General features: G+C 35.9%; 1 protein-coding gene across 7 annotated transcripts in view; it reads left to right on the forward strand.

The window, feature by feature from the left end:
- Positions 1-18109, forward strand: part of COL11A1 (collagen type XI alpha 1 chain) — a 129873-nt gene that overhangs the window by 20296 nt on the left and 91468 nt on the right. For all 7 annotated transcript variants that reach the window (XM_064428025.1, XM_064428026.1, XM_064428020.1 and 4 more), the window contains exons 4-5: positions 810-972; positions 13227-13355. In XM_064428025.1, coding sequence (XP_064284095.1) covers positions 810-972; positions 13227-13355 — 292 coding nt within the window. The remainder of the gene's footprint in view (positions 1-809; positions 973-13226; positions 13356-18109) is intronic.

Consider the following 18109-nt stretch of genomic DNA (forward strand, 5'->3'; position numbering starts at 1 on the left):
TTTGTTCTTAAACATTTGTCATAGCAGAGAGGCTCACAAAATTAATGTAGTCTATCATGATTATTCATAAAGTCTCATAAAGAACATAGTAGCGTTGGGCAAAACATACAAGACTTTATTCTCAAATGTCTCTAAAGTCATGTCACTTTTCAGTACTCTGAAACACTTCATTCACTTTTTGGTCAATATTATGTAGGCAAAGCTATTGTTACAGGAATAGTGCCAAGTATTTGTAAATATGTTTATCTGGAAAGGTATCTATGTTGGAACCATTTGTATTTATTTCTCTACAGCTATGGAATACCTTCAAATATGTAAACGAACATGGTAACATTTTGATGGTTGATTACACAGAAAAAATAGTGAATTGTAAATAATAAATAATAACCTGCTGGGTTAATTATATTTGCACAAGTAATTTGGAAAATCAAACACATTCATAAAAAAGAATCTGCTGTCAGCTTGTTCAATCTATTAAAATGTAAACTGTGCACTGACATCTAATTTGAGTTTGGTAATGTTCCCTGGTTAAAGCTGCAGAGAACATCAGCTTGAGCTTCACCTTACAGAGTGTGTTTACAACGAGCTGTGGCTCAGACCCCTTTGTGTTGAGGGACAGAATTTATACAGCAGCTAGTCTAAACACTTTGTACATTTGTGTATGTATAGAAGAAAGAAATAAAAGGATACATTTTAAATTTTATCTGTGAATTGGTACATCATCTCCTATAAACTGATTTGATAAGAACACAATGACCTAGTTTTAAAACCATAAATTACAGTCAACTTATATTGGGTTTTTTTAATAGGTGGCATCGAGTAGCCATCAGTGTGGAGAAAAAGAGTGTTACAATGATTGTTGACTGTAACAAAAAAACTACAAAACCACTTGACAGAAGTGACAAAACAGTTGTGGACACCAATGGCATCACTGTGTTTGGAACCAGGATTCTGGATGAAGAAGTTTTTGAGGTACAAATGAATAATGAGCAAATGGAATTGAGTTTTTTTGTATTGAGCAAGGTGCTTAATGCAAACCAGAATAATCTTTCAGATCAAATGTTGGTATAATGTAGAAACTTTGATTTATAGAACCTGTTAGGATAGGCTGAAATAAAAAAGAAGTAAAACAGGGAGGAGTATTGTTGGAAGATTTGGTGCATTTTTCTGTCCTCTTTGTTGTATCTGGAAGGGAGTTGCTTTTTTTGTCTTTCTGCCTAATATTGAGATACCTGAGATATTTGGGAGAATTAATCAAGGAAAATTGTGTAGTATGATACTGAATCATTTTCTTTCTGTCTCTCTTAAACATTTGCAGATATATGTGTGTGCTAACAGTATTTGAGAGCAGGGGAGAAGGACCTGGAAAGTTTTCTGTGTAATATGAATCTGTTATAGTGTTTATCCCACCTATTACTCTTTCCAGTAAATGGAACATACTTTGGCAATAAGGACATACATGTTTCCATCATTTACTGGCCAAGAAGTACATATAGGAAGGGTAAAATACCTTTAAGGAAGTAAGTAAATGCCAATCATGAGGCCTTTCTGGGTAGAATCCTTATGTCGATAATTACTTTTTCAGACTAATTATGAAACTTCTTAAATCTACACTACTGAGTTTCTTTTATAACAGTGTTATACAATGATTAAAATTGAAAAATTAAAAAAAAATTAAATTAAAAGTTACAGATTGGTAGTTATTTCCTCTACAGAACATCTGTGCTCTATAAATGTTTTAATCCTAGCTTTAAGCAGAACATATGCTTGAGAAACTGCATAGGTCTCAAGAGGGGAAATAGGAATTTTGAGTGTAACATTGTGGTACTGTTATCTGTGTTTTCCATGGACACAATGAATTGTGGGTCTTTTGAATACAGAAATTTCTGGGGTGATTTAGTGGATCAAGCAGTATGATATGTTTGGTATTTGCAGCCTAATTCACCTCTAGTCCCCAATACAGTTTGCACATCTGAGGAACATTATTTTCTGTTTGAAGATGAATTCCACAATTGCCTCTATCTGGGATGTGACAAGGATTTTTTGGTCTCCTCATGGGATAGTTACTTTAAATTTTCATTTGTGTTTCTTTCTTAGGTGAGAAACCAGCTTCCCCAATATTTGTGTTTGACAATAAACTGTCAAAAACATGTGCAATGTGAATATGCATAAGTAAAAAAGAATTCAGAGAAAAATAAAATTAGATAAACTGTTTTTTCAGTGTTTTCCATGTGATTTTAGATTATAACAGAAGCTAAAGTAGCAGGGTCTGGCTAGTTCTTGCAAAATTTGTAATAATTAAAAAAGTTTTCAAGCAGGGAAATGCACAGTAGATAAACACTGATGATTGGTTTGTTTAACTCAGTGCAATTGCTAGATAAAAATATCTGTCTGAAGTTTCAGAGGTGCTGAAATAATCCTACATATCTGTTTGGAAATAATTTTTTATTATATGTGTGTAAAGGGAGATATTTATTTTATAATTTACCTTAAAAATAGGAAGGGATGTGGTAGAATGCAATTATTTTCGCAACTGTTGAGAGAGTCAGTAAAGTTGGATGAAGACACAACGTAGCAAATGGAAATTAGCATTTAAATCAGAATTACCAGATTAATTGGTGAAAATCAAAAACAACCCTGCATTTTTCTTGAAGTAAAACCTGTGTGAAGTCAAAATGGACACAAGGACATAACTTTACAGAATTTGCTAGAATGAGTTAAAATTACTTTTCTCTCAGGGTGTTGTCACTTGTGGAAGGAGGGAAAAGAAAAGTAGTGGTAGCTGGTTCTCTGCCAGGTTTGTTTTTTTTTTTTTAACACCTTGTACACTGACATGGCAAGTCAGTGTTTCAATTCTAGCTGAAACCCACTAAGGAGGCTTTGGACTCACAAAAGAAATTGTGCAGCTGTCTGTAAGGTCAATTCAGAGGCTGAATCTTAAGATTCAGTACTGAGAACAGCAACATTTCAACCTTTTTTAAACTCACTGTACATTTCTGAATTTCTTCAGTGATTAGGTTCTCTTACTCAACTGAGTGCACTTCTCTTTTTTTATTCAGAGAAATCACTTATACCCTTAGAGGGCTGTTCTTGAAATTGGTGGGGGTTTAGATTAAGTCTCAACTCTTACTTAAATTAGAAGCTTGCAATCCTTGCTTTTGGGATAAGTTTCTGCTTTCTTTGTTACTGTACAGCCACCATGGAATAATTTATACCTATGCTGAATTATCTGAAACTGTAGGTAAAAAGGTGTATGTTGAAATTAGAATGTACCACAAAGTTTAAAAAAATGCTGGGCCATACACTTTTTTAATGGATCATAAAATCACAGATTACCCTGAGTTAGAAGGCACCTACAAGTCCAGCTCCCGGCCCTGCACAGGACACCCCAGGAATCACACCCTGTGCCTGAGGGCATCGTCCAAATGCTTCTTGAACTCTGTCAGGCTGGTGCTGTGACCACTGTCCTGAGGAGCCTGTTCAGTGCCCAGCCACCCTCTAAGTGAAGAACCTTTTCCTGAAGTCCAACCAAAACCTCCCCTGGCACAGCTCTTGGCCATTGCCTTGGCTCCTGTCACTGTCACCACAGAGCAGAGATCAGTGCCTGCCCCTCCTCTTCCCCTCTCGAGGAAGTTGCAGACTGCAATGAGGTCTCACCTCTGTCTCCGCTTCTCTAGGATGAACAAGCCAAGTGACCTCTGTCCTAAGTCTGGCCAAACAAAACATCATCTAGTACATGTTGAGTTTGTCTACTGTTTTTCTACTCTCTAAATAGCATTCTTTTTGTTTTATTAACAAGAATGCATCCATCCCTCAGCTACCGGTGCTACAATTTCTAGAGTTTGGTGCTGTTTCCTGAAATCTATCCCTGCTTGAAAGTGTCATGATTGTGTGTTAAATGTTCTGTTTTTCTCATTCATGGCAGCTCAGAGTGACTTTTGGTGACTTCATGGGTCTCCTTGTTAGTATTTCTGTGTTATGAGCCCTGATGTATCTTGAGACCACAATAGTCACTGAAGATACACATAACACAATGTGTCGTATTTTGTGGGCAGGAAATTCCAGAAATTATCTAGTCATGACATTACATTTAACTGTTTAAGACATAAAACTGTTTACTACAGACTTCTCATATGACACTTGCAGCCTTTGTTAGCTTAAATGTAGGAAGCTCCTAAAAACAATTACCTTTTGCTCAGAGTGTCAGAAGGATTAATATTGCATCCATGCATCACAGAGGTCATCTTATCTTGGGTAATAGTGATATTTTTCTCATAGTAAGCCAGTGCTGTGGTCATAAGAACAGTGGAGCACTCTTCAGTCTCCTCAAACTGAATGGAAATTTAAAATGTGGAAATAATAACCTGTAGATACATATAATGAACTCTTACTCTTCAGTGACCTACTAGTTGACGATGATACTGTTTCATTTTGGTTTTGTACCAATGTGTGCAGCAGAGCACAGCTGCACCAAGCCCCACTGCATCTCTAAGGTAACTCCCATTGAAAGCAGCTGTATACAAATGAGTCCAAAACAGGTATTAGTACATTATTCTGACCTCCTCACTACTTGATTGTATCTTTTGAAAAAGGAATGCTCTTTCAGTCATATTGCTCTAACATATTTGCATGGATCAGTAATTTAGAAGCTTCAGAACAAATATTGTTCCTATGAGGAATGTTTCACTCTTACTTTAAAACAATGTTACATCCCATTGGTTCAAATATACTTCTTTTTTTCTAATTGTGCTATTTTAAGTTTGTAATACAAGATTTAACTAGGCTAAATTCTTGACCATTTCCTTTTATTTTTGTTCTTAATACTAACCTCTGTTTTCTAGGCAGTTGTCCTCTGTTCTGATTCTGCAGTAACACAGGAGTATGCTACAGCACACTGGCAGATTTTAAGTGCTTACATTTTAATAGGTGTGACATGACCTCATGACATAACTTTCCTATGATGATCAATAATTTCTGAATAAGTAATCATATTGGGTGTCCAGAGATCAGGTAGATCACTGAAAGAAGGAAAGGGCTGATTAGTGTACTGAGAACATGATAAATTGCTGCCAAATTCACTGGTTTTGTATATCCAAAACAAAAAACATTCTTTGTTAAGTTTACCTACTGGTGCTAAAGCTAAGAGGCATTTTTTTTTAGTAGTGCTGTCAGAAAGATTCTGGTTTAGCTGTAAAATCAAGAAAAACATTATATAAAGTGTTTCCTAAATGTAGTGGGCAGTTGTGTGTTTTATGTGAGAAAACTCCAATTTGGAGTCGCCGGCTGCTCATTCCTGAATATAAGTGCTAATCTGACATTTTATGACATTGTGCTTTGTTAATATGGAGATCAATATGATGTTAAAAACAAGATAGTGAATTCAGCAAGCACTAAGCATCAGGTGCATACAAATGATGAGAAGCAAATTATAAACCATGACTGTGTCTTAACATAATAAAATTATGCTGTCTAGAAACTGTATTATTATTAACTGCCAAATTATGAGACCTTCATTTACACTGCTAAGCCCTTGCTCACTGAAGTGAATCTTCTGATATCAGTGGAACTAATTTGTAAATGCTTGTTTTTGAAAGACTGTCACAACATTCCTCAAACTTTTATATGTGTCTTTTGAAATTAATGTCTTCTGTTTTCAAATACATATTGCAAGAACAGCTGGTTTGTAAGTACTTGCTGCAAAGAAGAGAATTCCCAAAATGCAAACAAAAAAAAAAAAAAAGAAAAAAAAAGACAAAAAAGGAAAAAAAGAGTGAGATGCTGGTACATGGCACCTAGTAAAGGAATTTTGAATTGTATCCATTGAAATAAGTTTGTAGCTTACATGTTTTATAAATAATAGGGATCTTTTTATTCTTTGCCAGCTTTAAGGATTTGTCACTCCTCATTTAGTACTGTTGGTGTGAACAATCCAAGTTTTTTATAAGTATTTTATAATAACTTAATAACTAGCAGAGTCTTTATGCAGATATTTCCCTATAGACACCTTTTTTTCTTCAAAACTCCACACATCAGACCAATACAATAATTTTTTAGACATTTTGCTGTAAATGAGTACAACAAGACAAAACCTGATATAAGACTCTCATTTAAAGCCCATGAAAGCTTTAACAGCACAGAGTTTATGGATTAAATCCTTGCAGTAATTCTTGTTAATAAAGAGTTTAGATTTTGATACTAGGCATTAATCTGTTCTCATGAAAAAAGCAGTAAAACACTTGTGTACAGCAGGGGATTCCTATTGAAAGGAGTAAGAATAGCTGAGTGAGCAACTGGAGCAGCTGGAGATAGGCTGAGAGTGCCCTGGCAGCAGGGTGGGTTAGGCTGCAGTTGAGGACCTGTCCCTCACATATGTGAGCAGGGGAAGCCCCAGAGTGCAAGTACAGACAGGAGCAGATTGAGTAGAACTGTATTGACAGCTCAGATTTCCTGTACAGCTAAGTGGAAGAGAGCAGCCAGCCCAAAGTGCCCCCCAGCATAGAGTGAGAAATGGGTTCTCAGTATCCTCTGTTTCACGCTGCCCTGTGGAGCTGCACCACCAGCTCATGGACACTGCCAAAATTATTCCCACTCTAGTAATGCAGTAATTGCTGCTGACCTTCTGTGTGTCAGACTAAAAAGAAATGTTTAACATTTCAGGGAAAAATACTTAGAATCAGTGCTTTAGATATCAACACCAAAGTGGACAACTTGACCACTGAGAACTAAAAGAAAACCAACATCAAAAAAAAAGTAAAGTAAAGCAAACAATTTTTTCCTTTCAGAGGCACCTAATAAAAAATCAGGGTTTCTTACAAAAGCTTTTTATTTTGCTTGGTTTTGTTTACTTTATTCTTTTTTATCTCAAAGAATGGTGATCTGGTGTTTATTAATTTTTTATAGTACTTCCAAACTTATATTCAATGTACAAAGGTAAATCCAGTTTCCCTTTCTTATTTTGGGAGGCAGGAAGGGGAGAGAAGAAGAAGGCAAAGTCATGGTAATTAATCGGAATTCAAGTTCATTTTCAAGGAATCTTCCCAAGAAGCCAAGAAATGGTCATTTAACAAAACTGTCTGTAATTACATTTAAAATTAACAACCTGTGATCAAAGAATGCTTGCATGCTGAAAAATATTTAACAGATAGGATTTATTATCACCTAATTTATTATTGTGTCTAATACATTTCAGTTTTAAAAAACAGATGTAAATAAGATTTCAAAAATACATGGAAATGTAAGAGATTTGTAGGTCATTTATCTAGAAAAAAGGATGTCGTTGGGCACACGTGCATGCCTGTGTCTATGTACACTTGCTGTTGCATAGGCATTGTAGTAAAATCTAATCTCTCAGCCAAGAATTGCAGTTGACTTTGTGAACAGCTATGTTTGGAAGGTCCAAAATTATAATTGGCATATCAACCTATTTCTTAACCAAGCTGAATTTATCCTTCTATAAGCATGGTGTTCAAAGAATGAAGAAGACATTGATTTCTGTGGAAACTTTGACCTGTGCAGTATTCTGCTTTCACAATTTATTGCTTTTACAGTGCTTCAGTCTGGCAGGCTCTAAATATCTTTCTCCAGCTATATTATACAATGGGCCTGGGTTATGGAATATTATATTAAAAGCTCCTGGAATTCCTCAATCCCTCAAATCTTTGCAGGAAGATTAAATGAATTCTGCAGCAGGTTTTTCTAAATTCTCTAGTAATAATATTCATGCTGTCTAGACTTTTGTTCTTTGGAGTCTATAGCTGTACTGTCACATAACTAATTAGAGAAACTTGGCACAAATAACCAGGTTGGGATATTTGTGCTGATTGCTGCTGATCTACTGAAAAACTCACTTTGTAATTTCAGGGTTTAGCCATAACATTAAAATGAAAGACTCTGATTTTGTTCTTCTGAGTTGATTTAGAGCCTAGCACTGCTTTTTGTTTTTATCACCATTTATGTAAACATCTTTAAAATCTAATTATCTTTATAAACACATAAGATGTGCTAATGTTATCTGGTGTGAATCAGGAAGAAGTATTTTGCTAATTCTAACCATCACACTCTAGTTGTAGAAAGTATTTTTGAACCTCTAATATATAAATTAGTCATTTAAGTAATTGCTGGGGATTTTTTTGTTTGTTTGTTTTTTTTTATTTTTTTCCCCTGCCAGGCTTCTGAAGTAATGCTTACCTGCTATTCCCTGGACAAAATAACTTTCATCTGGAAGGGTTATTGTTTTATTCAAATTCTTGTAAAAGAGATATCCCTAAATCTGCCCCTGAACTGTTTGAGTTTCTTGTGGAACTAGAGAACTAGACCATTAAAATTTCACAGACTGGAAGAAAACAGTAATTTCTGCACTGATTCCTTCGTACAGTGCTCTTACAGCCTTCTATTATGAGTTCATACTTTTGCCATTTTAACAATGTGGCTGTTGGTAGCAGATGTGTCTTTTTTCAATGATAGGAATTTTTAGGTAATAAATAGACTATAAATGAACTATTTTATGGATGTGATTCTCTAATGAACCATATTTAGAAAGCATTAGTAAGATTACCTAGTTAGAAGGGAAAGATAATGTTTCAAGAAGACGGATACCTAAAACATTTTATGAGGTCAGTTGAGATAATAAGCAGCTATTAGTGTTTATTGAAATAACAGTAATTAGTCAGAACCTTTATGATTTATATCATTGAGAAAGTCTGACACCATATCTAACTGGAAATTTTCTTTGTTCCTATTTCTGCTGTGGAATCTAAGGAAGACTCCAAAAGATTTGGAATCACATGTAACAATTATTACCACAAGGCTAACTAAAGTGATAATTACTTGATGATGTAACCAAAATTGGAAAGAGAACTTGTTAGTTTACTGCTTTCCTGCAAATTTGGTTTCCATTTCTTTTTTTGGTATTCAACACTGCATTTTTCTAGTATTACACTGTTTTCATATCAAAGCTATTTTTCCAGTGCAGATACCTCACCTTGTGCATTACTGCTTTGAGTTTTTCAGCAAGTCCTGGGAGTGTACATACACATAAATTGTCTCATTCCAGGATGTCGCTGTGGAATGTCTGTGAGATTCACAGAGGAATTTTCAATGAATGAATTCAGCACACACTTCTCATTCTTAGCTGGGCTGTTCCTCGTAGTAGAACAGTTGATGTGAGTGAATGTGTGTGCAGTTCCAGCAGATGGGAGTTCTGCTGATTTGAGCAGATTATCCTTCTAGCTCTCTAGCCTGGTTCTCCACATTTGCTCTGGCATGCAACAAAGTGAATAGTTCCTCAATAAAAACAACTCCTTTTAGTACTCTTGGAGGATTCTGCAAAGAATAACTTATTTGAAGGAATCCTTCTGTACCATGTTTTCACACTGGGCATAATTGGTGGACAAGATATTTTATCTTGGCTCTGGCAGCTTTTGGCATATAACCATGAGGCTGATTCAAAAGTCTCTAATTTTAGTTATGAGCATATCCCTGAAATAAAGAGAAATTAAGTTGTTCATAGATTTTAACTATTTCTATTCCATATTACAATGAATTATTGAACTGTGCATTGCCTTTGTGAGTTATATGTTGGCTTTGACAATAACTTAGTTCCTTTTTCTATAAAGAATTTAGAATCCAAACTACATATTAAGATTTAACATTTACTTCCAACTACTTGTATGGTTAATGTTATATAGAATACCCTGCTGGATGTTCTCCACTACTTCTGGGCAACTGAGATGTAGCTTTCATCTTTCTTATCCCTAATTAGCAAGTTAATTTAAATATCTGACAAACCACTGTTTAAAATACATTGTTTTAAGTGTTATCCAGGAAAAAAATTGTTACAAGGCAGAAGGTTATGATTCTCAAAGGTGAACTAGGCTTTTAGAATGTTTTGGGGCAAGTTAAGCATGCAGTTTGTTACAGGTATTAATATGAAAAAGTGTCTGTGTGTGTCTGCCTGATACCTCGCCACATGTTCTCTGCATCTGCCTCCTGCTGCCATCCCACTTACCTCTGACACCGGAGCATGGTGGACAGCTGGCTCAGCAGAGACCTGGAAGGCTTTACTTCTATAGCATGGTAGATAGCAGCTTCCAACTTTGAAATTGCCTGAGAAATCTTTCCCAACAGATATGGTCATGAAATTTTCTTAGAGAAGGAAGAACTTGTCTATAGACCATAGTATTTTGTACTTCCTTTTTTTCTCTATGCACTTTTCAGAGAACTTTAAGGATCCTTGTACATTTTAATCTATTTTTCTTTCTCTTTCTCCATTTTTATCTCTCTCATCACTCTATCCCATGAGACTTCCTTTTTTCCTGAAATGTTCATACAAGAAAAATGGTATGACATATGCAGACGTGTTTAGATACCTCAGTATTTTTTACACATCAGCTATTGGAATTCTTAATAACTCATAATTCAAAGTTCTCCGGACTTGTGCAAGTAGATCTTCACGTGCCTGATTTATTACTCCAGGTCATGAAATATGACCAGATTATTTGTAGTTTATTTGCAAGGAACTTCATAAAATTCTATTTCGGTCTCACAAAGTCAAGCAGTTAAAATCAAAGAATGTGTTTGTAAAGTCTGAAGCAATTCTGTGAAAAATTTTCAAAGGGAGAGTATAGATTTGTCCAACAAATACCTTAGAATGGTAACTAAATCACAATAATGAAATCTGCAGTAATGCCAGTGGAACTTCATGAGCTGGAATGATTGACCTGAGGTGAAAGGAAAACTCTTGAACTATTCTTACAGTACAGCCAATGCTTCATGGAACAAAACACTCAGAGAAACAATTTAATTAGCAAAGACAGAAAATAAAAAATAGAAAAGGAAAATTAATAATTTACTGGAATCATTTTTATAGCACATCTTGAAGGAAAAAGAGGGAAATTAACATTTGGGATTCCAAATGTAAAATCAATCGATTCTTCAGTAAACTTCTGGCACATTTATAGCCAGTAGCAATGTATGTATTCTGTAAAAATTTATGTATTCTGTGTGTAGGATTTCTGAGGGCCTCCATCTATGTGGAGCCATGACAGGCAGACAGGCAGGGCTGGGAAATACAGTCAATGGATCAGGAACAGCTTTAACCAATTTAGGCACATTTAAGCCAAGTGGTAACAGCATACCGAGTGCTTCTTGCAAACACACAATCCAACAGAACTCAGTGCCAAAATTCCATGGCATTCAAGACCAGCACAAAGCTGCAGAGTACTGGCTGTATTCCTGGGCCTGTGTTCTCTTAGGCTCTCTGACTAAACAGTAGTTTCAGGAGCTGTTTGGGCATGGCTCCCGCTGGCTGGCACTCTGCGGCCATGGAGATCTGTCCAGGCACCTCAGACAGCCAGGAATGCTCAGGGCCAAAGAGCAAGACCATGACTTGAACTCAGCAGGGTGAGGACAGAGGTTCTACACATCCACCTCTAGGTTGCTCAAAAGGGTCACTTACCTCTTTTGTCTTACAGTTGCTTATTCTCTCTCATTTTTTCCTCTGCCTCACTTGGTTTTAATGTGGTTGGTGAAAGAGAAAGGGCAGAGCACTTTGGAAACACTTTGCTGGAGACGGGGGATGCATAGCTCAGGCTGGCAGTGACTGTACAAAACCTCTCAAAGCACTCCAGCTCTTAAGGGAGTCGTAGAAGAAATCAAAGGGGGAATTTTTCTGTATGTGTAGTAGGTTTTGTAAGATGTGCAAATCAGGAAGCATTAGTGAATTAAGGAAAATAAAGGAGACGGTCCAGAGCTGCTGACAGAGAAACAAACTGTTGCATTTGTAGTATTTCTGGAAGCTTAGAAAAAAATATTCTAAATCTAAGTTAATCTGAGACACACATGTCTATAAAAGTGAAGTGAGCTTACAGTACTGTAAAAAGCAGACTTGTAACATATAGCCGTTATGTGCTATGAAACTCTTTCCTACTTTATGACTGAAAAATTAGTTAAAAATTGTAGAACTAGTAAAATTGCAGATTATTGCCTATTTTTTTTTTCACTTTGAGGAAATTTTGCTTATGTCTCTGTTTTTTCATTTTGTAAGGAAGGAATGTTGCAACTATTATTTACTATTTTAAAATATGCTCCAGTTTTCTTAATTTGTTAAAGGTTACTGTTATGATAGATGTAAAGTGATTCTGGAAATACTGAGAGATTTATGAATTTTTCCCACCTGCAGATTTCAATCAGTTATGATATCTTGTCTTTAAAGACAAAACAGGCACAGGTATACTAACAAAGGTATTAATTTGCTCCTCTTTTGGGTAAAACAAACAAAAAAACCTGCTAGAAGTATATAAATCTTAAAAATCACCCCCTTGTGGGGAAATAGTGAGAGATTGAATTTAATGGGTTTTGACCAAGAACATGTGCCAATTTCCAACAAACCTATTTTTATGTGAGCATAAGAAGCTCCGGGATGAGAAAATTTATAGTGGAAATGTTGGCAGAAATTAACCTAATGCTGCCTAAATAGTACCACTATGTTAAGAAATACACTGGATACCAGACAGCTTTCTGTGGAAAATGATAAACATACAAGATCTCTGTAGGGGATCTCAGCAGAGCCATTTTTATTATCCAGAATAGTGGGTCTCTTTCTGTGATGTTGTTTTTATGCGTGATATATGGAAATAGAGGCAAAACCAACATTTTTTAGCAGTTACATTTTTTCCAACACAATAAATGTGCATATTTACACAGCGCTCACTTAATTATATTTTATTCAAATAACTGTCTCTGGTACAGACTATTTTATTTCATTTTATTTTATTTTATTTTAGTCTCCTTTGAGACTGCATATGTGTTACAAACTCATGGTTATATTGTTGATCACTTGCATGCTGAGCTGCATGCTGGTAATAGGAAGTGCCCTGAATTAAGTCTTAGGAATTTAGACAATTCCCAGTGTAGAAGTAAACAAACAGCATGAAAATAACTGATCAGAACTTGCACCTTCTCACTCTCTCCTTTGAAAACCAGATATGATTTTAAGCCAGAATTGTGCACCTAGTCCATTTGGTATTAATTTGCATTGTTTTGCCATGTGAACAATAGTTGTTTTCCATAATAGCAGCAGAAATTAAGTGGATATGTTATTTATAACCAAGGTGGAAATATCTAAGTATTATGTGCCTGGTTTTGTTTCTGAATGCGAACTCTGTACTCCTGATGAACTGTAGACTACCTTTGGTTCTGTTATTTAATCTGCATATGCTTTCCTGCAGGGTGAGATCCAGCAGCTGTTGATTATAGCTGATCCCAGAGCTGCATTTGACTATTGTGAGCATTATAGCCCAGACTGTGACTCCCCAGTGCCCAATGCTGCTCAGGCTCAAGATCCTCGAGTTGATGAGGTGAGTAATCAGTGTAATACTGGATTTATTGCACATTAGTGGTTGTGCTGGAGAAAAGTTACCCAAGGAACACTTCCAGCTAAATGGCATGCATTGTTCTAGAGGTGAAGAAATCAGGTTGCAGGAGTGCATTCATTTTTGCTGTCCACTCATTTATGTCAAGCTTTTGAAGGAACCTATCACCCTGGTTGTAATTGAACAATCAGCATTCTCAGTAAAGCTAAACTGTAATTATTTTTAAAAATTATGGCAGTATGAGTTTGTCTACTCATGCATAGTTATTCTTCCTGTGTAGGTTTATAATTTTACTGATGCTGGATTTCAACAAATGCCACATTTGAAAGATGTTGGAGCTTTGAGTATCCCACAATTGTAAACTTCTCCTGTTAAAAGTGCCCTGTGTTTTAATGAGCTGCATGCACAAATGCATGTGCACACAAAAGTATTTCAGCCAATTCCACTCATAGGAGGTAAACCAACAAGGACAAAACAGAGTAGGAATTTTTCCCAGAAACATGAAATATATTTAGAGAAACCATTAGTCACTGTAGACAGTTCTCACAGCCACAAACTGAGTAATTCAACCAAGTAAAGATAGGTCTCAGATTAGACCTCTGAACGCTTGTATATATTGCTGTACACATTCTAAGTACTGTACACACATTCTAAGTACTTGCACTGACCAGTGTAAAGGCAAAAGCTTTTCCAAAATGTAACAAGTCATAACTGAACTTGGCTCTGGACAGTTTGTGTGCACACCATGTGTGATCTGACTGGTCATTACTACTGATTGCTCAAGAGATCAGCATTAAAAACTGGCTGAATTGTTCTTAGATGTGTGCTTTGTGCCTGTTTTGGGACAGAACTTCTCCTAAACACATGGTAATTTTTCGCTACTATTTATTCTGACTTAAAATTCTGGCAGCAGAGGACAAAGGCCCACAGGGTGCAGAACTCCCTTCCCCATCCATTCCATCTGAGGTGTAGTTCAAGATATGTCAAGTCACCTCCACACAGGCAGAGGACTTTATACTGCATTACAGTGTGTGGGGTCTGGGCTTTTCAGGAGGATCCCAGAGGACCTGCTGTCTGTGTGCCTGCATACATGGATCTCCATATTCCAAACCAGAACAGATTGAAAGCATATCACTGGTAATTTATTCAAAGACAAAAAAAGATGGCAAGATCTAATTTTTTTTTTTTTTTTTTTGTAATTGAGTTTCAATGAAAATTTAAATTTTGCTTGGGAATTTTCCTGGGCTTTTGGTTGCTATTTGGTTGCTCTTGGGTTCAGTGGTTTTTAATGTGTTTTTCAAAGGCCTCTTTTTCCCTCTTGGTAACACAGAGTTTGTAGCAATACTTACAGAGAAAAATGTAAAATCAAGGATCCTAATTTGTAGTGTAACATTTTAAAATTAATTTGAAAACAGATGGAAGAGCACTTATTGATTAATAAAATGGAGAACTGCTGTTTCTATATATTTCATTTTTTGCTGAGAGTGGTGATTGGATTATTTTGCATGGCTTTCTGACCTAAGACACAATTAGGTCAGAAATTGTGCTCCATGAGTTTGTTTCACTTTGCATAGATATTCCCAGTGAAGTCAATAGATCTCTTAAATGTGTAATAGTGATCTAAAATAATTGCATCAGCAATGCTACCAATGTGATAAATATGAAATAGAATAAATGGCAGACTGAATTTATAGAATGATAGAATAGTCTGCTAGATAGTAAAAAAAGCCTCAGCTTGTTGAGGCAGGCTACTTTATTATCTTTTGAGAAGCAGCCTGTCAAATCACACAGATAATTTATTTTAAGGAAATAAGTGAAACAAGCTTTATTTGGGCACTGAAAGGATTTATGGAAGACAGAAGTGCTGATTTTGTAAACTATAATTGCAAAACTAAATAAGATGTTAAAAGATAATACATTTGCAGCTAGTCTAGGAAAATAATTGTTTTTAAATGCTTGATTATATGTTTTGAGGAGATTACAATTTTGATTAGTGATATTGATAGAATTTATAGACTTAGACCTGTGCAAAGCTTCTGACTTGTCAACATATGATATTTCAATTTTTTAAAAAAAGGTATTGTATGGGAAAGTATGTGACAAAGAGATTTGAACCTGGGTGCCCTACTTCAGAAATTATTATAAAAACAAGCTGTTGCCAAATTAAATTTTAGTAGAGTTCCTTAGTAATTGTGCTAAAAATACAGAAATGTGTGTAAAATGGATGGCATTAAGATTTGTCAGTCATGATACTGCAAAGCAGTAAACAGTGATGGGAACACAACTGAAGGCAATGTTACACATATGCAAGCCAAAGAAACAACTGCAGGGCAAACATGATGTAGCCACTAGTACACTGCAATAACAGTCTGCATGCATGTGGTAACAGAAGAACCTTTCATCTGCAGCAGATTGTCCCCATCTGGGATACCAATCATGCTGAAAGGCAACATGGAAAGATTATTGTTCAGCTTGATTGGTTTCATGGTTTCATCTTCAATGTTTTCACACAAACTCTTGTGGTAGGAAGAAGGAAGAGGGAAAACTCAACAAAAGGCTAGGCAGGATTGTGTCTTCAGAGTCTGGATTAAACCAGAAGAAGCTGAAAATATTTGTTGGGCACTAGCTTCAAAATACGCTGATTGTTAAAGAAGGGGAAAAGTTTTTCCAAAAATAGTACAATGCATGTCTTAGTTTGTGAATAAAGTAAGAATTCAGATGCAATATTACTTCTGCATGCTGTCACTTGAAACATAGACTGCATCATCACATATGTGGCTCACTTACCTTATGCAAAGATCCAGGACAAAAAGAAAACATAGACAAATGGGGTGGGGGGAGAAGAAACATAGATAATTTCAGTTAGGAAAATATCTACTAAAACTTGTAGGAAAGGAAGAACAAATTACCAAAATGATGAATCTCTAGCTATCTTTAAGCTAAGGATAGAGATCTTTCTGAAAGTTTGGGGAAATGTTATTCATACTTTAGTTGACTAAGTTGCAGAATGACTGTAGGAAATTTTGAAGTCTGCAAGTACGCAAGAGTTAGCCAAGGTGGTCTAATAGTCTCTTGTGGCATTATGTCTCTGAGTCTTTGAATTATTGCAGTCCAGAATAAGAAACTGATACTTGCCTTAAAGATAAATTATGTGATTTCAGAGCCTATTAATGTGTGTTTCCAGCACTGATTACAAAACCCAAAGGAAGTGGTTGACTTCTCATCAGTAAAATAAAAAATTATGTTTGTGATGTTGCATTTAGGAAGATGAATAGGATTTCTCTTGAAATTGCACAGTTTTGTAGTCTCCTGGCAAGGTCACAGCCTAGGAAGGCATTCAGTCTGAAAAGTTGGATATTCTTAGACCACTAAAGAAGCATCTTGAGAGAAGGATTTAGGTAAAGAGATATCGGTTTAAGGGCATAAGTACTTTGTGTAGCTGAATATAATCCTTATTGCTCTAGGCAATGCTTCTTTCTCCAAAGGAGCAAATAATAAAATATCCAGTGTTTTAGGTTTTGGGGCATTTCTTTCAATAGCAGTGCTGATTTAAATGAGTCATTTTCTGAATTTGTTTCCACCATATGCCCTCTTTCTAGTTCAGCTGGTGGAAATGCCTATGTGTTCGTTGTGGGAAGGGAATAAGACTTCATCTAGACTAAAAATAACTACCAACCATAAAATTGGAACAATTATGGAATATTTTGGGGTGAATTTCCATTAAATGAGCCTGAGAGTGCATGTCACATCACTACAACATCAGAAATTAAATATTTCTTTTTAAAATGTTTGAGTTTTTATCAAGGCTTTATGACCTTCACTGTGCTCTCATATGTAATGCAATATGTAATTACTGACTTGTAATCAAATTGTATTTATTAATTATACCTTAAGTCCTGCATTGAGATTTCCTTTTTCTTGTTGTATTTTATTTTTCTTTTGCATCATATTCAAACTGCAGTTTTGGTGGTCCAGCAGAGAGGATTTCAATGCCTACTTTTTATTTACATGATCTCTTCATGCCTGAATCAAATACCAAGTTTACCCTAAACAAAGTTCAGGAAGAATCAAACATCTCACAGTCGGATTCATAAAAATACAAGGCTGTGAATAAAGCCATAGAACTAGTCAGCCTAGAAAAAGAGGACATATCTTAAATTCGACCCTTGTCTGCAGGCTTACCCAGCTGTGCTGTCCTCATGACATTCTTCTCCCTCAGCAAGGTCAACTCCTGCATCCTCACTTTTCCCTTCCTATAATGGGTGACCTGAGGATTTCAAGATAAGCTTTGGACCTGTTTGGGCCTTTATATTTCCATTTCAATTCAGTCAGTGCCTTTCTGGACCAAGTGACTGTGTTACGTGTCTAAACAAGATTTATTTAACTGGGCAACCTCTAACTACCTTTTGTGTTCAGGCTCTGCAGAATGTGTTGCACTTGGCTGCTGGCCAGGACTATGGGCTCTCTGTGAGCAGTTCAGGCTGAGCTGTTGGGATAGATGCATGTCAGAACCCTCCCTATACAGAATGCTTCTATTCCCCCAGGATTTGTTCATCAGACCTAAGTGCCATTCAGACTGAAAACAGGAGAGCAGTAGATTAATAGTAATATCCATACACTTTACTCTGTTGTTTATTGTCATTTATCTCCATCTTCAAGACATGTTTTAATTGAAACATCAGTCTTCCTTGTTCTTGCTTGTGAATAGCCAGGTATAAATCTCTGTATCTTGTCAAGGT

This window comes from Passer domesticus, chromosome 7 (assembly GCF_036417665.1).
Source record: "Passer domesticus isolate bPasDom1 chromosome 7, bPasDom1.hap1, whole genome shotgun sequence".
Taxonomy (NCBI): domain Eukaryota; kingdom Metazoa; phylum Chordata; class Aves; order Passeriformes; family Passeridae; genus Passer; species Passer domesticus.